This window comes from Halyomorpha halys, unplaced genomic scaffold, assembly GCF_000696795.3.
Source record: "Halyomorpha halys isolate HHAL.00 unplaced genomic scaffold, Hhal_1.1 Scaffold943.1, whole genome shotgun sequence".
NCBI classification, from domain to species: domain Eukaryota; kingdom Metazoa; phylum Arthropoda; class Insecta; order Hemiptera; family Pentatomidae; genus Halyomorpha; species Halyomorpha halys.
In genome coordinates, this window is record NW_027114150.1 from 590,007 (window position 1) to 613,570 (window position 23,564).

A 23,564-nucleotide genomic window follows, 5' to 3' on the forward strand; every position below is an offset into this window, starting at 1 on the left:
TAATAAATGTGTCTGTTAAAGTACTAAGTTAGACGAAGGTCGCTGCCACTCGACAAACGGGAAATGCGAGATGCGTGGATTTATTGAAAACGCCCACAGCCCAATTAGAAGTCTGCCATTGACTATAAAGTCTTTTAATATTTATTAAATGATTACGTAATGTGGGTGACGTCATAGATTTTTTATTAGTTCCTGAAATTTTAATATATTTATTCTCTTTTCGTATCCCCCCTAATAATATATTTACAAATATATTATGATATATACTTATTGTTGGGGAGTTACGTTGTATCCCTGTGTCCAGAAATCATTTCTAAAATAATTATTCTTGTTACACCACTGCTCAGAAAGAAGAAATAGGTAATGGTCCACAAATATGGTAGAAGGAATATTGTGCTTTTCTGTATATATATATTTTCCAGATGTATTTGATAGGCTATGAAACTGAAATTGTTGGTTTATAACAGTATTTATTATAATTTAAACAAACTAACTTTTTGGTTTGATTGAACTAGTAATATTTAAAAAACGTTGTTAAAAAATATTTTAAACTTCTCGTATAATTGCTGGTAGGTAAAAGAAAATAGATGGCTATAAAAAATTACTTTGAAGCTAAAGACTCAAACATGAACGAATGAACAAACCTATTTTGAAAATCAATGCAACTGTCATCACAAAAACATAAGAAGACAAGAAGTTGGTTATGAGACTTTACCACTAAATTTAAACAAACTCAATATTGTTATAATGTTGGATTATCTTCATACTTCAAACATTTTTTATTAATTTAAAATTAAATATACATTATTCGTGAACTGAAAAATGACACAATGACTGAATAACATAGCAGTAAAAGAAGAAAAGGTGACACACATTTCAAACAGAAATTATATAAAAAGGAGATCACTAAATAAATAGTTTAGGATCATATAATGAAACAAAAAATAAAAGAACGGGAAAAAATAACTAAATAGTAAAAGATAAAATATTTGAAGATGGACAAACATCATACAGAAGAATTTATTGTTAATATAAAATAGAAAATAAAAAAAACGAAGTATGAAGATAACTCAATATTCCAGAAAAGGAATTTAGGAAATATCGTAAATAATATAATACGTATCATAAACCATAAATAATAAATATAGTGTCTTCAAAAGAGAAAATTGCTTAACAATCACTCTTGTAAAATTCCAAAACAAAGTCATGATTCTCTGAAATACATAACTAAGAATATAGGCATTAATATAAAGGACATCTCATTTCAACACCTTCATGGCCTAATCTAATACATAATGTACATTCTATAGCTCGTTTACAGTTCGGGATATTGTTAATTAAATTACTGTAAATAGGTAACTAAAATTGCGTAACAGAAAAAGCCAATGAATTAACCTTTTTAAATAACCTTAAGTAAACAACCTCAATACTGATTTTTATGGCCGTAGAAAACTGTTCGATCATCATTAAAATGGGACCTGAATGTGGCCATTTATAAACTGCATTCAATGTCCCCAATGAAGTTACTATACTCCTAAACATAATGCTAGGTAAAATTATGTTAATAGAGAAACTTCACGCGGAGCAGAGGTAGCACATCTCACACCAGAAGTCTTGAAAGAACTATCTTATAACGCTCTTTCAAGCCTTATTTCCTAATCTCCATTGCTCATAAGCTCTCAATTATTAGGCATGGATTTAAAAAAACATATTCTGATTGCAATATAATCTGTGATAAAAGAGTTTTAACAAAGTTATAAATTGCATCCCCGGGGGAGGAACCACACTAAGACTGATCAAACCAGAAGTGAAAACCGAACAGGCAAATAGACATCTCAAAGGGAATAGTGATTAGAGATAAGGCCGAAACGTCAAAGGAGCCATGAATGCAAGAGGACTGGTTAACCTTAGTTCGGATCCCATTGGCCAAGGCGAGCGGCTCCAAGGGAACATCTAGTCTTGCTCTTCGTCTAACTCCCAGCTCTGTTCCCTTCTGGGAAAATACATATACATCTTTATATAACGTACATGAAATGACATCAGAGTGTCTACTAAAACCTTTTTAAGTAATTCCATTACTTTACTATGTTTGGGAAATTCCAGGTCAAGAAGTAATTAAAATAGGACACGATAGATGTATGCGCGATATGTACAGATGGTATAACTCAATTGCAATTTAAAATTTCTTGTGGCAATAGCGATTCAGAAAAGGAAAGAATTAGATTTAAATTTGGTGTTAGCAAATACTTAACTGTTGTAAATAGGATTGAAAAATGTGCAGGATATTACACCTAAATTTTCTCCAAGAATTCGTTCCTTAATAATGTTATGTTGAAGAATCACAAATTAATTGCTTTTTTTTTTTTTTTTTTTTTTATTAATTCCTTTGTCAGACAACATGCTGAGTTCACGTTTTACTTCTGAAACACCGCAAAGCTTTTAAGGTTTCACTATATTTTTAAAATTCATATGCAAAATTTAAAAGCGCGAGGCCTTGTTCGGCCATATTCCAGTCTTTTTTTTTTTTTTTTTTTTTTTTGCAACCTTCGATTGCACTATCGATTAAACCTATCAATAAAACTTCCTTGTTTAACAAGGTTTATGTCCATGTTAATTACGTTTAGTAATGTCTCAGAATAAACCGATATTCGCCTCCAGTCGCAGATTCATGACAGCAAACTTTTCTCACATGGCCTCCAACTTAAAATTTAAAATTTCCGGGCTTACGGATTTCGTTTTGTTTTTTTTTAAAGTGAAATCTCTTTAACGACGTTCAAAATAAAAATTATAAGAGTAAATTGATTTCGTGACGCGAGGGAACGCTCGAGATGAAACGGTAATGGTGGGGAAAAACTCTAGATGTGTTTTGAGTTTAGATTAAAATATCTCGAAACCTAAAATAATAGCAGCAAACTGAAAGTGAGGGAAACGTTCATCATCTGATTCTATTTGCAATGAGGTATGATTCAAAATTTTATCTTGATGCTACAAAGAGTTATGGTAAATAACTCACTATCAGAAATAATAACAAGAGGTGGTACACTAATACATATTGGAAACATTTAATCAAATGTTTACATTTCTTTTTTTAGCAATCAAATCAACACTTACTAATAATAGGAATACTGGATGTAAACTATAATTTCACGAACGAACAGCATAATTAAATAAAACATTATTAAATAATTATGTATATTATTAGATATACTCCACTTTTTATTAGGAAGCAAATACAATACATATACAGAATATAAATATATTACAGATGCGAGAAAATAATATTGTCCTTTGAGTGGCGGAAGGGTATTTTAAGGCAGATCTATATTAATTTTTTCGTTCCCCCCTATTAATTTGTTTTAAGGTACGTCTACTGTTTGCGGGGAGTCACATGCGCTAATGTGCTCTTACCTGTGGGTAATGTAAAATTGATATTCCCACAAATTTAATATTATGTTAGGCAAATTTGATTTCCAAGGAACTGAGTAAATACAACTAAAAAGTCCTAATTCTAGAACAATGTTGTTTCAACTAAATTTACCTTGAAATTCATAACAAACAATCTGATTGCTATGTGATTAGATGAATGAGTAACAGACCCATAAAACAGGCAGTTTACATAAAACTTTTATGGAACATTTCAATTTTATGTTCCCGAGTGTAGTTCTATATATAGCCCTCGGCAACAGGTTGCTACCAGCTTTCAACCAACGAGATGCCAAGATTAGAACTGCGGCCAACCAAAATCAATAATTTGTACTCTGCCAACTCATCTTCCGCAGTGTGGCTTTTCAACGGGCAGATTTAATACAAGATTATATATATATATGCATTTAAGAGTAATTTATAGATACATACTATTTGACTTTTGAAGATAAAGAAAAGTGAGTAGCTCAGAATATGCTAACTGGGTTACCTTAGACAAGTGTTTTGAACTAAGGGTATAGAAATATTGAACTGGAACAGTTTCCTACTGAATAATTTTTGAAATCGATGATTCTCAGCTGATGTAATTTATAATCAGCAATTTGATTTACTAACGAAGTATTTTTTTTATTTACTTAATTATATTTACATAAATCTAGTAAATTTAAACATACCTGTATCATATCATTGTGATCTAACATACCGGTATGTACAGTTAGAAACTACCCATTGGCAATAATCTAATAACATCTCTAAATTAGAAGGTCTCGAGGCCATCTTCTTTTCAGGCGCCCCAGAACATTATCAGGAATGGAAGAGAAAGCAAGGTTAGAAACCCTCTGGGTAATTAGGGAGTATATAATGGAAGGATTGGTATCTGGTTCGGGCTAGATCGGTTACACACGGAACATCACGGAACAGGTATTTATTGATGATTTTATTTATAACAAAGTTGGGAGCATTTAGGATTTTATGAAGGATTTTGGATTGAGTTGTATTGAGGAATTCGATGGTTTAGTGGAGCCCCAAAGCTTTCGTACATATAGGCCGTATTATAATCATGTAGATCCGTCTTTTGTAATGGATTGGAAATTTAGACCGTTTGACAAGTAAGTGCTGTAATAATATCTTGTGTGAGAATTCCAAGTTAGTCGTTTTAACATCGACATAAAGACGCAATTTTATTTTACGTTTAATTTTTAATTATTACTATTTATTATTTTGCTATATTTTAATTTATTTGTCTACGGAGCTATTAACTGAAATACGGTGTGAATAAATGTGCTCTAGTAAGCGAAAGAGGAGAAAAAAGTCAGTTATTTCACCCTAACTTTTGATTACTAGTCACAATTGGCGAGTCTGTCTAGTAAGGGGGAATAAAAAATGACGGCTACTTCAAAACGTTAAAAAAAAATAATTTTTCATTCGGAGCTCTATATCATTAAAACTATCAACAACACTAGAAAACCTAAGAAGACATCATCTAATGTAGAGTTTAATTGCTAAAATATAATCCCTAATTGAGCTATTTATGTTCAATAGTTCCTGAGATATAGCTTTATAAAGACATAAAAACTGCACTGATAAATCAGTAATTAGTGAATTCATTTAGGTAAATCTATATCTCAGGAACAAATCTATGTACAGATGTCTATTAGCATTCAAATTAAAGCTAGTTAAAAGTACTATAAAATAGTTTATAACGTTTATCTTCGTAAAAGTAGTAGTGTTTGTGATATTCGCATATGAATTTTTTTTTCCAAACAATAAGAAATCAATTTATTTTAGCAAATATCATGAAAAATATTACTCCTACTACTTTATAATACGTTAAACTAGCTTTGCTTTGAGAGCTGGCAGACACCTCTATCTATAATGAATACTGATTTCTCAAAATCAAATATAAAACTATTGATTACTTGTTATCCAATACTAAAAAGGAAATGAGTAGTGGAAGTGTTTTTAGTAAGGATTTCGGGGAATGGCCTGAATAGTAAAGTCGGAGGAGAAGAAAACGAGAGTTCCGGAGTGTTTGTTTGGTTTAGAATGTTATGGGTTTGATTCTCACTTAGGTCAATCAATATATTTTTTGTGACGGGACCGAAAAATAAATCTTGATATTTCCAATCAGAGACTGCATAGGTCCTCAACAGAAGACTTGAGCCATAAAAAAAAGAATACAATATAAATCAATCAATATATATAATTGACTAAAGTTTATTGAAAAAAAAATGAATTCTATAAGATAATTATAATTCAAACAGCAATAAAAATAATTGCTAATATTGCTAAATAAAATAAGAATTATTTCCAAAATGAGTATGATAAGTATACCCAATTTATGTCTTGTGGTTGAGGTACAGTTAAGTTCTCCAGTAAGCATTGATCTAATGTTCGGTTCCTATCTTAGCATTATCTTCTTATTACCTTTCTCTAATTGAACACAAGAGATCAAGTTCCTCTTGTTCAAAGGAGATGTTGACAAGAGAGAAAGGATAAGAACCTCCCAGCTGGAGCCGAACAGCCGAAGAGTCGCTGACGGTTGGCTGACCAAGCCTTGGGAGAGGTCGCGAAAGCTCACTCTTGCCTCAACCTCCTCCCATCCTCTGCAAGGCCTTCCTGAGCAGCAGCCTGCGACGCCTCCTCATCCTCGCACGTAGGGATCGGCCTTGCCCTCATCAAGAGGAGAAGTCGGGGCATTGTGAGGAGGAAAAGGGTTGTAGATATCAGGGTTCATTAGTACAGTTGACGGGCAAGTTCACAACACTAAATCTTGAAGGGGGCCTAGGTAATGAACTCTAATTACGAAGAAAATCACTTTTTTTTTCTTAGTACCATTAAATAAAAAAGGGGTAATTAATTAACAGAAAGGAAAACTAAAATACTTCTATTTATATTTTATTTCCGATCAATTGGAAAAAAAAAAAAAAGTGAATCAAATTAGTTTCCATCTTCCCTCGAGCCAAGTTTTAAATTATAATACCACCATTAATCACTTAAGACAATAATTAATAATAAAAAAATAAACAATAATTATTCAATCATCATAATAATATAACATTAGAAAACGTAAGGAAAATAATGTTTCCATACTTTAATAATAAATCAAAACTATGAAACCTCAGAAGTAAATTGATACTCTATAAATTACCTATCATAACATGTCTGTCCCATATGGAGCTTCACTAATTCAACAAACCTAAAAAAATAACAAATATTCCAAAACAAACAACTAATTGTTAATAATTATTCTATTACAACTATGATGCATTCATAGTTAAGTATAGAAAGTGTACATGAATACATTTATGAATTGACTCATAATTTTTTTCAATCTTGTCCTAACTCTTTAAACCTTCTAATAATCGAAATAGAAAATTATACAAAAACAATAACACGTAGATACAAACATAAGCGCACTAAACATACATTGCTGTAAAAATCATTAAATAACGTTCTGTATTTTATTTTATTTCAAAACTGTTTATAATTCAAGATTCAAATCCTTTTTTTTTCTTTTTTCATCAAGTTTATTGTAAACCAAAAGTAAACTAGGTGATTTGAAATAAATAGAAAAAAAAAATATTGCTGTATGTAATAATTAAGTAATTTAATATTTATTGTATATATTATATTAATTAAATAAAAACTTGTGTATATACACATATATATGATTATAAATTTTAATTTTTGCAATAATTGTAAACTATATTCTCCATATTTTTTATCACCAAATAATAAATATTTTAAATAAATCCTCCAATTTTTAGCATCAGTATATCATAGTTCGAATTATAGATAGCATTTTTTTCCTCATTGCAAAATTATTAAAGATTTAAATTTTGATCAGGTTAAAATCACACTTAATCCAAGACTACTTTACAGATTTTTTTGATTAAATGTATTGTTTGGAACCGTAGAATGGGTTCCGAATAAAAATAGTAAAACTCATGTCTTCATTGGTCTTAGTTGTGGAATATTAGGAAATGAAATCTTATAAACATTTGTTTTTTTTTTGCGCCCTCAACAAAAGCATTTGAGAACGATTGAACTATAAAACCCAATAAACATTCTACGTTCCTTGTACGAAATTCAAAATATTACAGAAATTTCAATAAATAGAAAAAAATCAATTTGAAATAAATATATTTTTTGTAGTTAATGACAACAATTAGAGTTTAAGGTTATTATTATTTTTTAATTTTGTGAATAGTTGATGTTTAAATGGAGAAAAAAAAAGTATTGTAAGTTATTCCAATTACATATTCCAAATATTTATTGTTACATAACCGTTGTTTGATAAGTACCGTTGACAAATATATGTGTACATAAGGGAATATATATATTTGTGATTTTTATTAGTCATGTAGAAAGAGTTTCAATTTTTATAGAGTGTTTTATAAGAAAACTTAATATAAAAAAACATATTAGCGCACGGAAGATATATATTTTCGTATAAAGAATATATAAGTACAAATATATACACATAAATTTGCACTTTTTAAAGAGAAACATTGGACACTATGGTCACTTCATCAAGACACCTGCCAATACAACTGACATTGAAAGTCGTGACAGATCATTAATCAAACTGATTTCAAAGGCGCTCTCAGCCCAACATCTGCTGATTGGAAAGATTTCGAAAAGTCTGTTAAATAAGTCGTTTCTGAATATATTTTAATCAGATATCATAACTTATTATTATCCAATACAAAATATTTAAATAAAATGTTAAAACTTGAATACTTTTACAGAAAATAAAAATTATCTTTTTAACTTATCATTCCCCTACATAAATAAAAATTTTGATGCATTATTTTTTATTTATGTCAGCTTAAAAATAAAAACACCATCGATCTGGGTCGTTATTAATAAAAAAAAAGGAGGACAGCTACTGATATTTTAAGAGCTGCTCAAGAATAGAATTTAAAATGGTAATTGATTCGGAGAAAGCGAAGGAGAAGAAAGAAAGCCTCGTAAAAAGGGATTCAAAAGGTGTCAGCTGATAATTTGGACAAAAGATGGGAAGAGGGTCATTTAAGAGTGGAAGCTCTGGGAAAAGAATGACAGATGCAGAAGAACACTAACTGTCCTACTTTACAGTTTGGAATAATTATGAGTAACAATAATTAAAAATATTTTCTCAGAATGGAAGTACCTAAAAATAACTGCATAGGTGAACGCATAGTATTTGAGCGTAATACATTAAAAATAATATAATGATCCAATAGAGTAAAAAAACAACAACCTAATAAAGACTAAGTGCAAGAACAAAAGAAAAAAACTCATATATAAAGAAGTAATAATAATCAAACGGTAGCTCCCCGCCAATAATAGGTAAAATAAATAAAATGAAATGAAATAAAATTACAAAATTTATTCAACTATTAAATATTTAAATAAATCGATTTAAAAATAAAACTCATTATATTATAATAGCTTTGCTTATACTTTTTTTTTTTTTTACCACGTACCTGATTCTTCCTGACATACGGGGGGGACGGGTTAATTTATAGGTTATCACCCTATTCTAACCATATAGAGGGAGGGTCAAGTTTTTATTCCGTGGGATCGCCACGAAATAAAAATCGACCTTTCTCAGGCTGTATTCATAACGAAGTAGCTAAGGCAAACGCCTTAACTTCCTCGGCTGCAAACTGCTTATACTTGTAATTTAAAAACAAAATTTCTTATTACACAAAACTCATACTTTAGTGTTTATTTCTAACGTTTGTCTCAAAATACACTCCCCTATATAATAGATGAATAGAGAAAAGGAAGTTGGGGAAAAAAAATGAAAATCATAACTTTTTTTGAGGCCACATACAACTTGCTAAAGTAAACAAATAAATTAAAGAAATTCCGGCTACAAAATAATTTTTTAAAAGATTTAAATTATTACTGAAATTTGTTGGAAGAATTCTTTAGCACTGAAAATTTTTTTTTTGTGTTGAAAACAAATCTCAAGATTGGTCAAGCAAAAATAATTTGGGTGGTACAGATCAAAGCGTGAATTAAACTCTCCGCTAACACATCCTGAAAAAAAAAAAAAAAAAAGGAATGCCTCCCATAACGGCCTTGCATCTGCTGCATTCTCCCGACCTATCTCTCGACTGCTACCCAATTTTTTGGGATTGCATTGTCCGTATACTGGGAGTAAACGCAAGTATGATGAAGGCTTATTAATATATTTTAATTCAGAACTAAATGCTTAGTGCTAGCTAATACTAAGAAGAGTATTAACGATAGTTTAGCAGTTAGCAGTTAGGATGTGCAGGGTTGGATAGTGAGAGCTGTTGGGGATTAGGCAAGGCCGGTGGGGATCCTTGGCCCCTTTGCGGGCCGGCCCGGGGCATCGCCCTCCTGCCCTGTCCCCTATCTCCCACAATATACCTCACATTTTTACCAGTAAATATTGCCATTGTACTTTTATTTTTTATAAATTTATTATTTATATAGAATTTATTTTTTAATATATTCAATGAATTTTTAAATGAAGACCTGAAGAGACAAAGGCTAAACACAACGAACGAACTAATTAATGTGAATCTATATAATACACATTCCATAATTTTATTAATAATACGTACAGAGGAATCTGTAATTTTTGTTTTTTAATTTCTAACATTTTTACTTTGATTTTTTTTTTATATTTCGAGGTCACCATTCATCATAATCAGACAAAAATTATTTCGTCTTAGCAGCGAAAACTATAAACCACACCTTAGAACCAATCCAATCATTGTATTTCTTAAGCCATTTTTTTTATATTTGAAAAAACAAGTGGAATTATCTAACCAGTGGTTCAATCATTTCAAAATATTTTGGAATGATTGAATATAATAAAGTCAATATATTTTTTCAACTGTTATTTCACCTTTCATTTTACGGAAATACATATATTTGATACTTCCGTTTTATTAAAAATTACCTCTGGATAATTACGGAACATACTTCCACAGTGGCAATGTAAAATTGTTTTAATGATTTTTGAAAGAACACCATTAAATATTATAGAAAAATGCTGTATGTTTTTATTATTATAAGTGATAAGTGAATATAAGCACTACATTAGTCGTTAAAACTGTGATACCCCATAATTCCGTGATATAACGGAGAAGTAATTTATATCAACAGTACGATTTCTACAATATTTAAAAAAATAAAATATCAAAGCATCATTTTAGAGACATTCTATCTCAATCTTCGTTTTTTAAGGATACTTATATAATTAGTCTTCAAGAATTCTTTTCAATGTCTCTGAAATGATTTTATTTTAATGTTATTTAGATTCTTGAGAGTCTTCCTATGTTGGATATGACCCTGAGAAATGATCTACAAAATCATGAGACAAATAAAAAAAAAAAAAAAAAAAAAAATGAATGTTTTCTAATAATATAGCAATAAGGAAGCAAACAAGACTAGCCCATGCAATTTTGTTTCCAACATTCTAAGCGTTTGAAGTTATTCGAATTTCAACAGAAGTTGTTGGGTAGGCTAAGAGTTCCTTTGAATGAACGAAAACACAAATGAGATATAACTAAATTATTTGAAAATTCCAAACATAATCTATCGTTCAATCTTCAAGAAAAGTAACACAATTCAAAAATACTGTACTAAAAAAAATCAATTAATAATAAAACATACTATGACAGTATAATATAATTGAAATAGTACAACACTTCTTTATTAATTTCAGGTATTTATGGTGAAAAATATTCAACATTTTAAAGAAGTCTTATATGATTTCAATACAAGTTCTATACTTTTTGGATTCATTTTTCTCAAATCAGCATTTTTGAGGTGTAACAATTTTTTTGGGTGTGACGATATATTATTTAAAAATATATATTTTTTATTTCTTATAATTAGAATTTTGAGTTTTGGTAATAAAAGGACTATTCGAATAATTCTCAAAAAACGTTACAATGACTCATTTTTCGAATAGTACAATTTTTTTTATTCATTAATTTTTATATTGACACATCAACCCTGCCAAAGTTGTGGACGGTCCATCCATCTTAACTTTTCCAATCAAAATTTGGCTGTAATTCAAAACTTTAAAATAAGAAAAACTTTTTAAATATAATGTTTTAAAAAATGACCGTGAAGATGGTCGGCTATAACGTTCGAAACATCGGCTAAGTTAATACACCAATGTAAAAGTGGTTGAAAAAAGAAATTGAATTAAAAAATTACAAAAGTTGCAAGGAAATTTTTTATTTTATTTCTAAAAAATTATTTATTGATATTTACAACTTTATTAAAAATTTATACAATAAGTTAATTTGTTGTTAGTAATTACCGTAAATTACTGGAAGATGAGAAAAATGTGAACAATATTTCAGGGTAAAGGTAACCTCGCAAAATGAAATTCAATGTTCGATCTTGGAGCGGGCTGGCCATGGATGAGACCTCCCCTTCTAATGTTCAATTGATTGAATTAATTTATTATTCACAGTCGAGTATTAATTTTTTATATTTTTAGAAAGTATAATCAGATGAGATATGTAAGTTTTTACAAAGGGATATTAAATAAGTAATGGTGGATATTAGATGTTAACAACGGGGTTCAATCGAACTTCTTCAGAGAATAGACTCTGAACCATACCTCGGAAAAAAAAAATTTTCATTATTATTTTAAAATAGACAATTTAGCATACCAAGTATTTAATATTTAGTATTTGTTAATAGAAAAAAAAAATTCAAATACCAAATACTAGAAATATTTTGTATTTTAAATTTTAAAAAAAATTGACGTATTGAGCAGTTGTACTTCGTAGTTTTTGTGTATTTAAAATACAATTTGTTTTTTTCAATTTTAGAATGAAAATGCAAATACTTCTTTGATTTTTTACTGTCAAAAGAGAATACAAAAATTCAGTGTTTTTTTTTACAAAAAAAAATTATAATTTACTTTTTAATTTTATAAAAATGTTTCATATTAATTACTGCCCAAAAGTGATTTAAACAATTTCTCAGTTAATATTAATAATATTCCGCTTAAGGTGAACTATTTTTATTTAAGGGGGTCTACAATGGATAGATTTTATAAGGTTAACAAATTTTATTTCTGGTATATTATATCTACTGAATAGAGGTTTTTATTAATAAAATTATAAGCTATGACTTCCTATTAACACCTCACTATAAATATCTTTATCTTTATTATTTATAATTATTTTTTTATTGTTTATAATTGTAAATATGTACACTAGCATAAATTATATCTTTTCATTTATTACTTTTCAGTTTAATTATATTTGATTTTTTGTCATTTTTTTTCTTTTTATTTACTATCATAAGTCATCTTATGTTTTATGATATGAAAAGTTGTTTCATTTTATTTGTATATTATCATTATTTTATGTATTCTGTTAATTATGGTTGTTTAATTGTATATTTTTAAATTCACTGTATTATTTTATTTTATGACATCTTGTTACTTCATCTCTATTTTGTAATTTACTCTAAGGCTCTAAAGCCTAATTTTGACGCCTGTAAATTATTCTAAAGGGATCAATCCCGGAATAAATAAAGATTATTATTATTATTATAGGATGGTAAATAGTTAGGAGTGCCTTTTGTACCTGACTATACCCCTCTCTATTATCAATTGTAAAAAATAAAAATAACCAGCTATTAGTAGACTGTTAGCAGGTAATAAATAAAAAAACGTTAAATATCCACCGTTTCGGCGAACCTGGCCATACTGAAGGACAATCGGTTAATTAATAGCATTATTTACAATCGTATTATTAAAAACATTAATTACTTTAAATTAGCCTATCTTGATTTTAATTTCACAGCATCAACATTAGTTATCAACAAAAGGCTATTTTGCCCTTGTATAATATAATATAATCAAATTATCACATAATACACAAATAAATAATGGAAAGCATATATATTATTAATAAACTTGCATCATTTTAACTTTTTTTTGTACCTTAATATACTTAATATTAATTGTTTTATTTTAAATGTTTATTATTATATTTTCAATTAACTTATCAATACCAAATTGTTTAAGCTACCTCACAAACCAGGTTAAGCATATTATCATTATATTTTAAAATTTATTCTGATGTCTTTTATATATTTTATTATTTATTTTATTTTAAGAAAATCTTTTAATTTTAAAAAATGTATCTTAAATTCAACCATACTAATCACAAATCAATTTTACTTATAATTTTCAAATTTCTGGTGTCTTTTCTTTTTTTTTCCTCTCTTTTAGGAAGAATAATACATCATTTTTTTTCATTCGCGAAATCGTTGAAGAAAGGATCCCTTCGCTAAGGTTAGGTCCTTGATAGTCAATTCCTGATTATAGAGACCAGCTCTCCTTTGCGAATACTTCATTGAGCCCAGAAAAGGCACATGGTAACCGATAATTATAAAGAGATTTATTCCATAAACAAGATACACTGTTAGATAGCTAGCAAGGCGAACCGTGATTTCCCACTCTTCCGGCAATTCCCTTCTTCGGGCGTCAACAGCAGATGAGCGATTTACGGAAGTGAAGGAAAAGAAGTTAATGAAGAATTTTTTTTTTTTCACGGACGCGACCGTGATAATTTTTTATTCGAAAGTGCCAAGGTAAGATGGCGATCCCGTCGTGATTATCATATTGAATAGTTTTTATTCCTAGCGCCGCTTTGACGACAAACATCTGATGAGTGCAAGCTGACCTTATTTCTCCTCAACAAGTCTTGATAATGGAAAAATAACCGATAAGGAAAGATAAGGAGGGGAAAAAACATAGAAAGGCAATGTCTGGATCAATTGTAAGTGGGGATATTGAGTTCAAGGCTTCCTTGATAGTGATATTTCGGGGCCCGAGGATCAGGAAGGTGATAATTATGTTAATAAAGGATGTTAATAATGTTTAGAAATATGCATACAATAGTTTAAAGTAATTCTGTAAATGATTTTATTTTATATATTTTTACCATCCCCAATTGATATTAGGTCTAAACAACGTACAGTTCTTTTATTATGTTTTTTTAAAATCATTATTACTGAAATATCTAATTTTTTTAATTAATAAATATTGTATCAAAAAAAAGTTAAAATTTTTAAGTATTATGGAAATTTTTAATTTAACAAGAAATTACACTAAATAAACTAACTTAATAAACCTTAATTAATCTTTTATTATTTGTTTACAAAAATAACCAAGCAATTTGCTGCTATTTACAATTGTTTTCTATAAATTTAATCTGCATGCTTACATAGAATAGATATTGAAAAAAAAGTAATAGTTTTTAACATGTTTAAATAATTTTGGAAATAAATCATTTTTTTTTTAAGTCTAACAAACGTGCAGTTATTTCATTCTGTAGTATCAATTTTATAATATAAATATAATATCTAAGCAACGATTACTTTTAAATTTTGAACTCATTAATAACTAATACCTTCATAATAAATTATTTAAATCTGATATCTGAATACTAATATATTAATTATACGGTAAATTTGAAATCAGATTAAAAAAACCTAATATTCTGACGTTTTGAGTAAAATTAATATGTACTAAATTGGAAAATGTGCAAATGATAAAATATGAAACAAAAACATCAATAAAATCTAAAAAATGTTAAAAATGAGATAAATATTGTTTTAATTTTTAGTCTATACAGATATAAGTATAACAAAATAAGTTTTTAAAATATGTTATTATAGAAATAAAAAATATAAAATTATTAATTCAATTGGAAGATGAAATGTGTAAAACCTGGTGAAGGTAGGTGTAGTGATAGTAGTGTAACAGTGTGTATTGTGTAATAATACTGAAGCCGAAGGTTCAATGCCGATGCTACCAATCGCTCTCAACATACATCTGCTTAAATGCAGTAAATCAGGCTTAACACAATCCCCCCCATCTACGTTTCAGTCTACCCAACAGTTCAGTGTTTGTTAATATATTAGGGATCGGTTAGTTACCAAGTCCCACATTTGACATGTCCATCTTATTTGCTATAACTTACCGGGAGCAATTCCCTCACTTTAGCAATGTATAGCATTCTAAACGGTTAACTCATACTCGGTCCAAATAATTCACGTAATACATTATTTTCGAAATCTTTCGAATATTGAATGTTAAATATTTGTAAGTAAATATTTTTAGAACATTATAAACAGGAACTGTGTCATATTAATTCATAAATATATTGTTTCTAAAGATAATCGACTTGGGGAATCAACCTGCAATAGGAAGACAATTTTTTAAATAATTTATTAATTTAATAATAATTTATTAACTTATTTATTTTATTTAATTTATTATTTTTTTTTAGTAGAATTGTTAGTAAATAATATAATATTTTATGTGTCCCTTTGTATGGTCTAAGGCCTAAACATCGGAGAAAAATAAATAAAGTGATAAATAAGGAACAAATAATATTTGAAGAATGGAATCCATTCATCTATACACACGGTCAATCAATAATATTTGTGTTTTTATTAAAATAAATATATTATTATTACTATTATTTTATTGAAGTAATAGCAAAGGTTCAGAGTGAACGCTGGTAGGTAACAACTTTCCTAATATTTACTCTAAACAGTTAGATAAACACTAAGGCCGTTACACCCTGAAGGTCCCGAAATCTGTTCCTAGGACCAGTCGAGGTTAACGTACTCTGGCGTTAAGCTCGAATACAGACCTATGAAAAGATAGTAAACAAACTGCATAAATAAAGAAGGATACCTCGTATTAAAACACACTTTTCTGTAACTGCAAAAAGACAAACCACGAAGAATCGGTATCTTTATATATCGCGAAAAATCAATTTTGAAAATATAATTCTTAAGTTATAGTTGTAACATCCATTGTTACTATAATATTTCTAAATTCTTTATTACAAATTATTGGCTGTACAAGAAACAGGTTATTCGCAATGAAATTCCTTTACAGAAAAAGTGCGTAAGCTGACAGGTACTACACGCGTCTGAATTCGCGCATAACAAATGCTCCCATGCAAATTGTAGCATGCCCTCCACGAAAAAGCGTGAATATAATTTCCAACTTTAATGTAGATTTCCAACCTTTTGTTCGTTTCTGGGTCACAACAGCCTCGACAGATATGAGTAAAGTCTAAAAATAGATCGTCTAGACGCAGGTGTCGTTGATCATGATATACAAAGCAATATTTCTAACTTATTCTAAGGATCACGGTTAGAGAAATGAATAAGTTGGATTAAAAGAAAAAAATAGTCCAATGCGGTGCGCACATCAACATGCGCACAACTTTCACACATCACTGCTCTACTTTGAGTAAACACTCATTAAAGTATAGGTTAGAGAAAATAAAACAGATTATCTTCATTAAAAAAACACTTATTAATAAATTCAATTTATTCAAGCGATTTTCGTCATTGTCCATTACAAACTACGACTTTATACGTTACTTATAATTTTTTTCTGAAATTGTTCAATTCCCAACGGTTAACATCCATATTAATACTCTTATTTCCTGAATTTTTTTTCAAATCAAATAAAATTTTTATTATTGTAATAATATTCTTTTGATTTATTGACTAGCACTTAGAGATGGTTAATTATTTCAAATAAACAAAATTTAAAGTGTTTTAGAAGAATATGAAGATGGTCGGGGGTGCGGTCAAAAAGGGACAAAAAATAGTTAACAACTATTTATTCGCCAGCGTTTCGCCACACTTTGTAGAGCCTCTTCAGGGCTAAAAAAGATACAAAAACTAAAAATATTTTGACATATTAGGGTAATAAGATACAAAAAGATAAATTAAGGTAGGGTTAAAAATTATATAAATAAAAGTGAAAAGAAAATTATATAAAACTGAACAAAAAGGAGAAATAAAAATAGTTATCAAATAAATAGTTAATAATAAGTATGTATATAAAAAATTACACTATCTTATAATTGTCTATTTTATACTATAATTATTTTTAGGTCGTTCAGTTTTATATAATTTTCGTTTCACTTATATATACATATTTTCAATCCTACCTTTCTTTACTGTATTGTATCTTATTAACCTACATTATTAAAATATTCTTTGCTGTTTTTGTATCTTTTTTAGCCCAGATGAAGCTCTACTTGATATGGTGGCAATAATCAAAATAGAGCCGTTTTTGTCAAAATGGTAAAAGTTTATTGTTAAATTCGTCTAGGAAAGAGTAAGTTCTGAAAGGAAATACAATCTCGGAAAAAAAGATGAAAGTTTTAAACTTCAAGTTTTCAAATTTTCTATTCTATTTATATTTTATATAAATTATTATAATTAATTAAGTTTCAAGCACTACAAAAAATATTATTATATTTCTTAAGTTTAACAATTATAAATCAATATGTATTATACTGCTTATTTACTTTAGAAGTGACAAATATGCCAAATAATTTTAATTTTATTTTGAATTAGATTATTCAAAAGACAATACCCCAGATTGTCAAGATCAATACCCAATCTAAATATCACTGATGTTCTCCTCCAGATTATTCCAAAACTAGTAGTGCTATTACTGATTAACTCGTCTACAATACAATCTTATATGGAATAAATCAAACACAAAATAAAAAATAAAAACATGTCAAAGGCTTAAATTAAAGCAAAAGCAGTGATATATATAAATTCATGATATTTTCTTCCGTTCGTGTTTTAAATAAAAACGAAATAAATTATGATACTAGTTAAAACTGAAAGACTATCTTGTATCATAAAAAAGATTTTTAAAATTTATGAACCTATAGATTAAATTTAGGGAGCGCGGTGTCACCAACTCCAAGGACCCGGGCCCTCCTGGGGTCCACCCAGCTTCATAAATTCAAGATTCCGACCAAATCACCTCCTTGCACAACCGTTGGTTTAGTAATAGTACTTCCTTACAAAGTACTGCACCCTTAATCCTTCATGGGTTGTAGCGGTACAACACAGATTTTAATTTTTTTTTATAGATTAAATTTAGAAAGGAAAGAATATGGTAGATACATAGTGTCGGTGTGGAACTTCTGAGTTCGCTAATCCATATTATTATGAGCAGTAGTACAAACATGAAAGATTATTATCATAAAACTTCATCCTTACTAGAGAGTCTTGTTGGATAAATAAAAAAACTACATACCCAAGCATCTGCAAATCAACCTATTTTGTTTTTCAAAACAGGAACACAACTACATCACGTAAATTATAATATTTCTTTTGTAACGCAGAAAATGAGACTTATCAATGTTTACTCGAAACTAAGCAGTGACTGTAGGAAACTTTGTTCTGTTTGACAAACACTAGCTATCTGCTGGTCTTGTCTTATCTTGGAAGAAACCGTTAGGCCGTTGATATAGCGATGTCGTTGACGCCAAAACGGCACATCTCAAGGTACACAATCAACAAATTTCCGTATAACTAATCATTAACGATTAAATTTATTTATTTTAATTTCAATTTATTGAATAATTAAAAAAATAAAACAATATCACTGTTAATTATCAGAGCTGGCTATTAGTAAATCAGTTGTTTACAAACCATAATCTTAAATTACGAATATTAAATTAATTATTGTTAAAATAAGCGATCTATTAAAAGTGTTTACTCATTTTGTTGGGAACAGGAAAATTGATAAAGTTGCCATCTGGAAAAAAAAAAAAAGAAAGAATAAATAAGATTTAAAAATATGGAAGATACAAACGCCTGAACGTTTTTATTCAGGTATATTTATAAACTGATATATTAAAAATATTATAGTCTTTTTTTATATATATATTTAAAATTTATGATGTTAACTTTATATTTATCAATTTTTTTCCTAAAGATGTAAAGTATATTTAATTAGTTAATAACACCTAGAAAGTTTAATCTAACCCCTTCTATACAAAATTAGGTACTACCTAAAACATGTTTCAGATCTGTAATAAAAGATTAGGAAGTTAAGTTCTCCTTATAATCTAGTCTTTACTTGAGGTATACTTCATGGTATATTTGACCATATAACATGGCCGGTCAAATATACCATGAAACAAAAATTTTTATATTTATATAAAATGTTCACATTTATTTTTTCTTTTGTATTTATAAACAATTTTGTCACATTTAAAACTAAAAATACAAGTAAAATTATTTTATTGAAAATCATTCATAGAAGGATATTAAGGTCGCTGATGGTGGATCTGATATAATTAATAAAGTATTGAATCCATATTTATTATTATTTATTTATTTTTTTAACGTATGAATTATTGTCTGAATCAATAATGGGCTCAGGGAATGAAATAATGCGGTGTTTAAATAAAAAACAAAATATTTTAGTGATGTATCAATGAATTGTGTAAATGAGCCAATACTAAAACCTCAATACAATACAAATATAAAACCAATAGTGATACCTCTGGAGGAGAGATTAGATATAATGTTTTGCTTGAATTCTTTTTATTTTATTTTATTTTTTGTTTGTTGTTTATTGTTGCTTAAAGGCGTAAAACCCTCTGGTCATCAACGCCTATGGCATGCTAAAAGTTTTGTAAAAATTAATAATGAATAAAATAAAAATAATAAATTTAAAAAAAAAAAATTAAAATCGAAGAGGAGTTATAATTTATAAAGAAGGTGACGTGCTTTTAAAAATTCAAACACTAATGTAATTTTGGCTTCCTCATCTTTGAGAGCTTCTGATAAATTTGGGGTCAGAAAAAAAAAATAAAAAAATTAATAAATAAAACATTAAAATGGCTAAATTTAGAATTAATGTTTGAATGGACTATTAACAATGACAACTTCAAATATTTGTTAGTTCTGATGCATCAATGTCTATAAATTAATTCCTCAATACTTACCGTAAAAGTTGGCTTTTAATATTTCATTCCCATTAAACATTAATTACATAGCTATTAAGTAATTAAATACTTATTTAATTATACTTGAAATAAATATATAAAAAATTAATGTAGAGACAACTAAATACCGAGGAAAGAAGCACATGGACTCACTGGCTGACCTATGACGCAAGCCGAGTCGAGGTTGCAGAGCTAAACTACCGCCTGATACCACTCTTCAATAAAGTACTATTGTACTTACCATCAATAAAATATAAAATTAATGGTAATTAAAATAATTACAAGTTGCCTTAATTGGTTTCCAAGAAGATTATTTTTTTCACCATCTCATAGTGAAGGTTTATTTCATTAGAAATACATTTATATAATTGATATATTTGAAAATTAAAAACAGTTAAGCGACAATTATGTAGAGTTAATCTAACCAACATGACCGATTTTTTTCAAAATTGTATTCATTGATATTTACAACTATATAATATAAATAGCAAGTAAATTTGGTGTTAGTTATACAATAACTTGATACAGAAATGTGGAGAATCTACCCATTGATCCTCTAATAAAATTTCTAGAGAAGATCTCCAAGCCATCTGCTTTTCAGACGCCTAGGAGGATTATCAGATAATGAGGGAGAAGCCAAGTAAGAAAAAGAAAGAAGAAAGAAGGGTTTGCGTGATTAGGAAGTTTATAATGGAAGGATTGGTATCGGGTCCTGGCCAAATCTCCAACATATTGAACATTAAGGTCCTATTGGATGTCTTGATTTGAGACAAAGTAAGGAGAATCATGAATTTTACGAAGGATTGGATAGGAGAAAAATTCGATGGTTCAGTGGAGCCCCAAAGCTTAACTCCGTATGTCCAGATAGGCCATATTATAGTCAAGTAGATCAGTCTTTTGTAATGGATTAGATGTTTAGACCGTTTTTCTAGTAAGTGTCATAATAATAATCGGATCGACGAACAGCTTTCTGTGTTTTATGAGAATTTAACATAAAAGATAAATTGCAATAATTGGATAAACAAGGTGTGATTTACAAAATAAGCCGTCAAAATTGTAACAAAATATACATAATGGGACCATAAAAAAGATTATTTCAACATAAAAATAACGATGAAAACGCTAAAAGCACAAAGGTAACAGGGCTGGCATATCGCGGCATACTAAAAAAATCACAGTTTTGATTTTAAAATGCTATGATTTTGGAAAATGACAAAAAAACAAAACAGAAAATCAAAGAAAGCTATGTATACAAAAAGTATCTAAAAAATACAGTTATTTGCAAAATAAACATTAAATAAAGTATGCAGGCATAATAAATGTATATATGTTAAAATAGTATTTTAAAAATTGTTTTATAGAATAATGGAATTTCAGATGAAACGTACTTAAAGATAGGGGAAGGTCCCCGACACCTGGATGAAGGAACTTTGTGTGTGCAATCGTGAAGTTATGGGAAGGTTTTTTTAACAATACGGAATAATACAGTGTTTTATAATAATTAACTCTTACCAAATAAATAAATAATATTTCTAAAACGGTTCTCTACACTTTAATTGAACATGCTACTCGCTTATATGACTGGATTCTATTTAAGCCATTAATCAAATGTGCCATCCTTACATCGTAAAAGGTAGCCAAGATAGGTTTTATAAATAATAAAACCCTTTTATAGTCATAATAAATTAATTTATTAGTTTTTTCAATTTAATTGGGATATTCAATATACGCAATAACCATGCAAGAGATATACTACGCTTTTGAACAATGTTTGTTCATTTAAAAAGATAAATATAAATCTAGGTCGACAGGTGTCAGTAACTTCTCAGAAAAAAAAAGTACCAGAACCACGTTGCGGAATCTAAAAAAAACATTCGTATATAATCAGTAATAAAAATTACATATCAACATGTCTCTAATTTTTTTTTCTACATTGCATTAAAGAGAAGAGAAAAATAAACAAAGATAACTTGCCCAAGAACGTAAACAGGACCTAAGGGTGTTGCCACTCACTTGTTTGAGATAACTACAGAAGCCTAAAAATATTTTCGGGCGAGGCGCCAAGTGATTCTGGTCATAAAATATATACCTTTCACGCATTCGTTTCATAGAATCATTTTAGGGAACGGTATTCGGGGAAATTGAAAAAAAAAAAAAGATTTATTTTTCCGTTCCTCTATATTTGTAGTGTTGGAGTTCAAAAAACTTGGGAAAATAGCCGAATATCAATTGACCATACATTATACCATAGAGTCCTATAAAATAATTTTTTTTCCAATTAAATGTACACGAATGTTAATTTAATATGAGTAATTCTTATGGCAACATTATGTTTAGTAATACGAAATGAAATTATAACTGACTTGAGTATAAAATCAAATTTAATGGGACAGGTATCCATTATTATTTTAGTACATCTATGAATTAGATAAATTTTTAATAATTTATTTATTGTTATTTACAACTGTATACATTTATACATATCAAGTAAATTTGCTGTAAGTGATATTATGACATGATACAAATATGTGGAGAATCTACCCATTGATAGAACTCCAAAAACATTTCTAAAGGAGAAGATCTCGAGGCCATCTTCTTTTCAGACGCCTAAAAGGATAATTAGGTAGTGAAGGAGAAGCCAGGTTAGAAACGAGTTGGTTTGGGTGGTTGGTAAGTTTATTATGGAAGGATTGGTTTGCGCAGGGGCCATGTTAATCTTCTCTGTATCGTTCCAATTTTAGTATATGTACCTGTACCGCCGAAGCGAGTACTTGATAAATTTGAAGCCATTTTGTTATTTCTATCTACCGCTTCAAACGGCCATTTTAATTAGTGTACCTAGTATAATAAATACATGTTTGCACTTCCTACAAACGTGCCTCCTACTCGTCAGCGTTTATGTACAATCATATTTTTATTTTCTCTTACTTATATACGGAATATAGAGTTAGGGAAAGTATTTATATTTTTATATGCTGAAATTACTTTCGCTAAAACCGAAATAGAATGATGTTTCACATGTTTTCGATTTTATCTAACTATTTTAATAAATGTTTTGTTGTAACTATTTTAATCAAAATTTTGTTTTAACTATTTTAATAAAAATTTTGTTCTAACTATTTTAATAAAAATGTTTTTCTAACTATTTTAGTAAAAATCGGTGAATCAAGGAGCGGTGATATTAAGTGGTCTTTAATATCAGATGTTTATCCTCATCGAACTATTCCAACGGAGCTCAAGTGTCGAATTTTAAAAAACATTCTTCCTCTAAATTATCTTTTTATTATATATTTTTTTAAAAATAAGCAATCTTCATCGTTAGCAATGATA

The 23,564-nt window shown here is 28.6% G+C and overlaps 1 protein-coding gene and 1 pseudogene across 10 annotated transcripts in view; both read right to left on the minus strand.

The window, feature by feature from the left end:
• Positions 1 to 23,564, minus strand: part of Hr4 (Hormone receptor 4) — a 173,287-nt gene that overhangs the window by 80,101 nt on the left and 69,622 nt on the right. For 5 of the 10 annotated variants that reach the window (XM_014431076.3, XM_067051392.1, XM_014431072.3 and 2 more), the window contains exon 2: positions 18,998 to 19,036. The exons of the other annotated variants lie outside the window; for them this stretch is intronic. In XM_014431076.3, the coding sequence (XP_014286562.1) occupies positions 18,998 to 19,001 (4 nt within the window). In that variant the 5' untranslated portion in view covers positions 19,002 to 19,036. The remainder of the gene's footprint in view (positions 1 to 18,997; positions 19,037 to 23,564) is intronic. 10 annotated transcript variants of the gene reach the window in all.
• LOC112210094 (U6 spliceosomal RNA) lies at positions 22,930 to 23,005 on the minus strand (annotated as a pseudogene).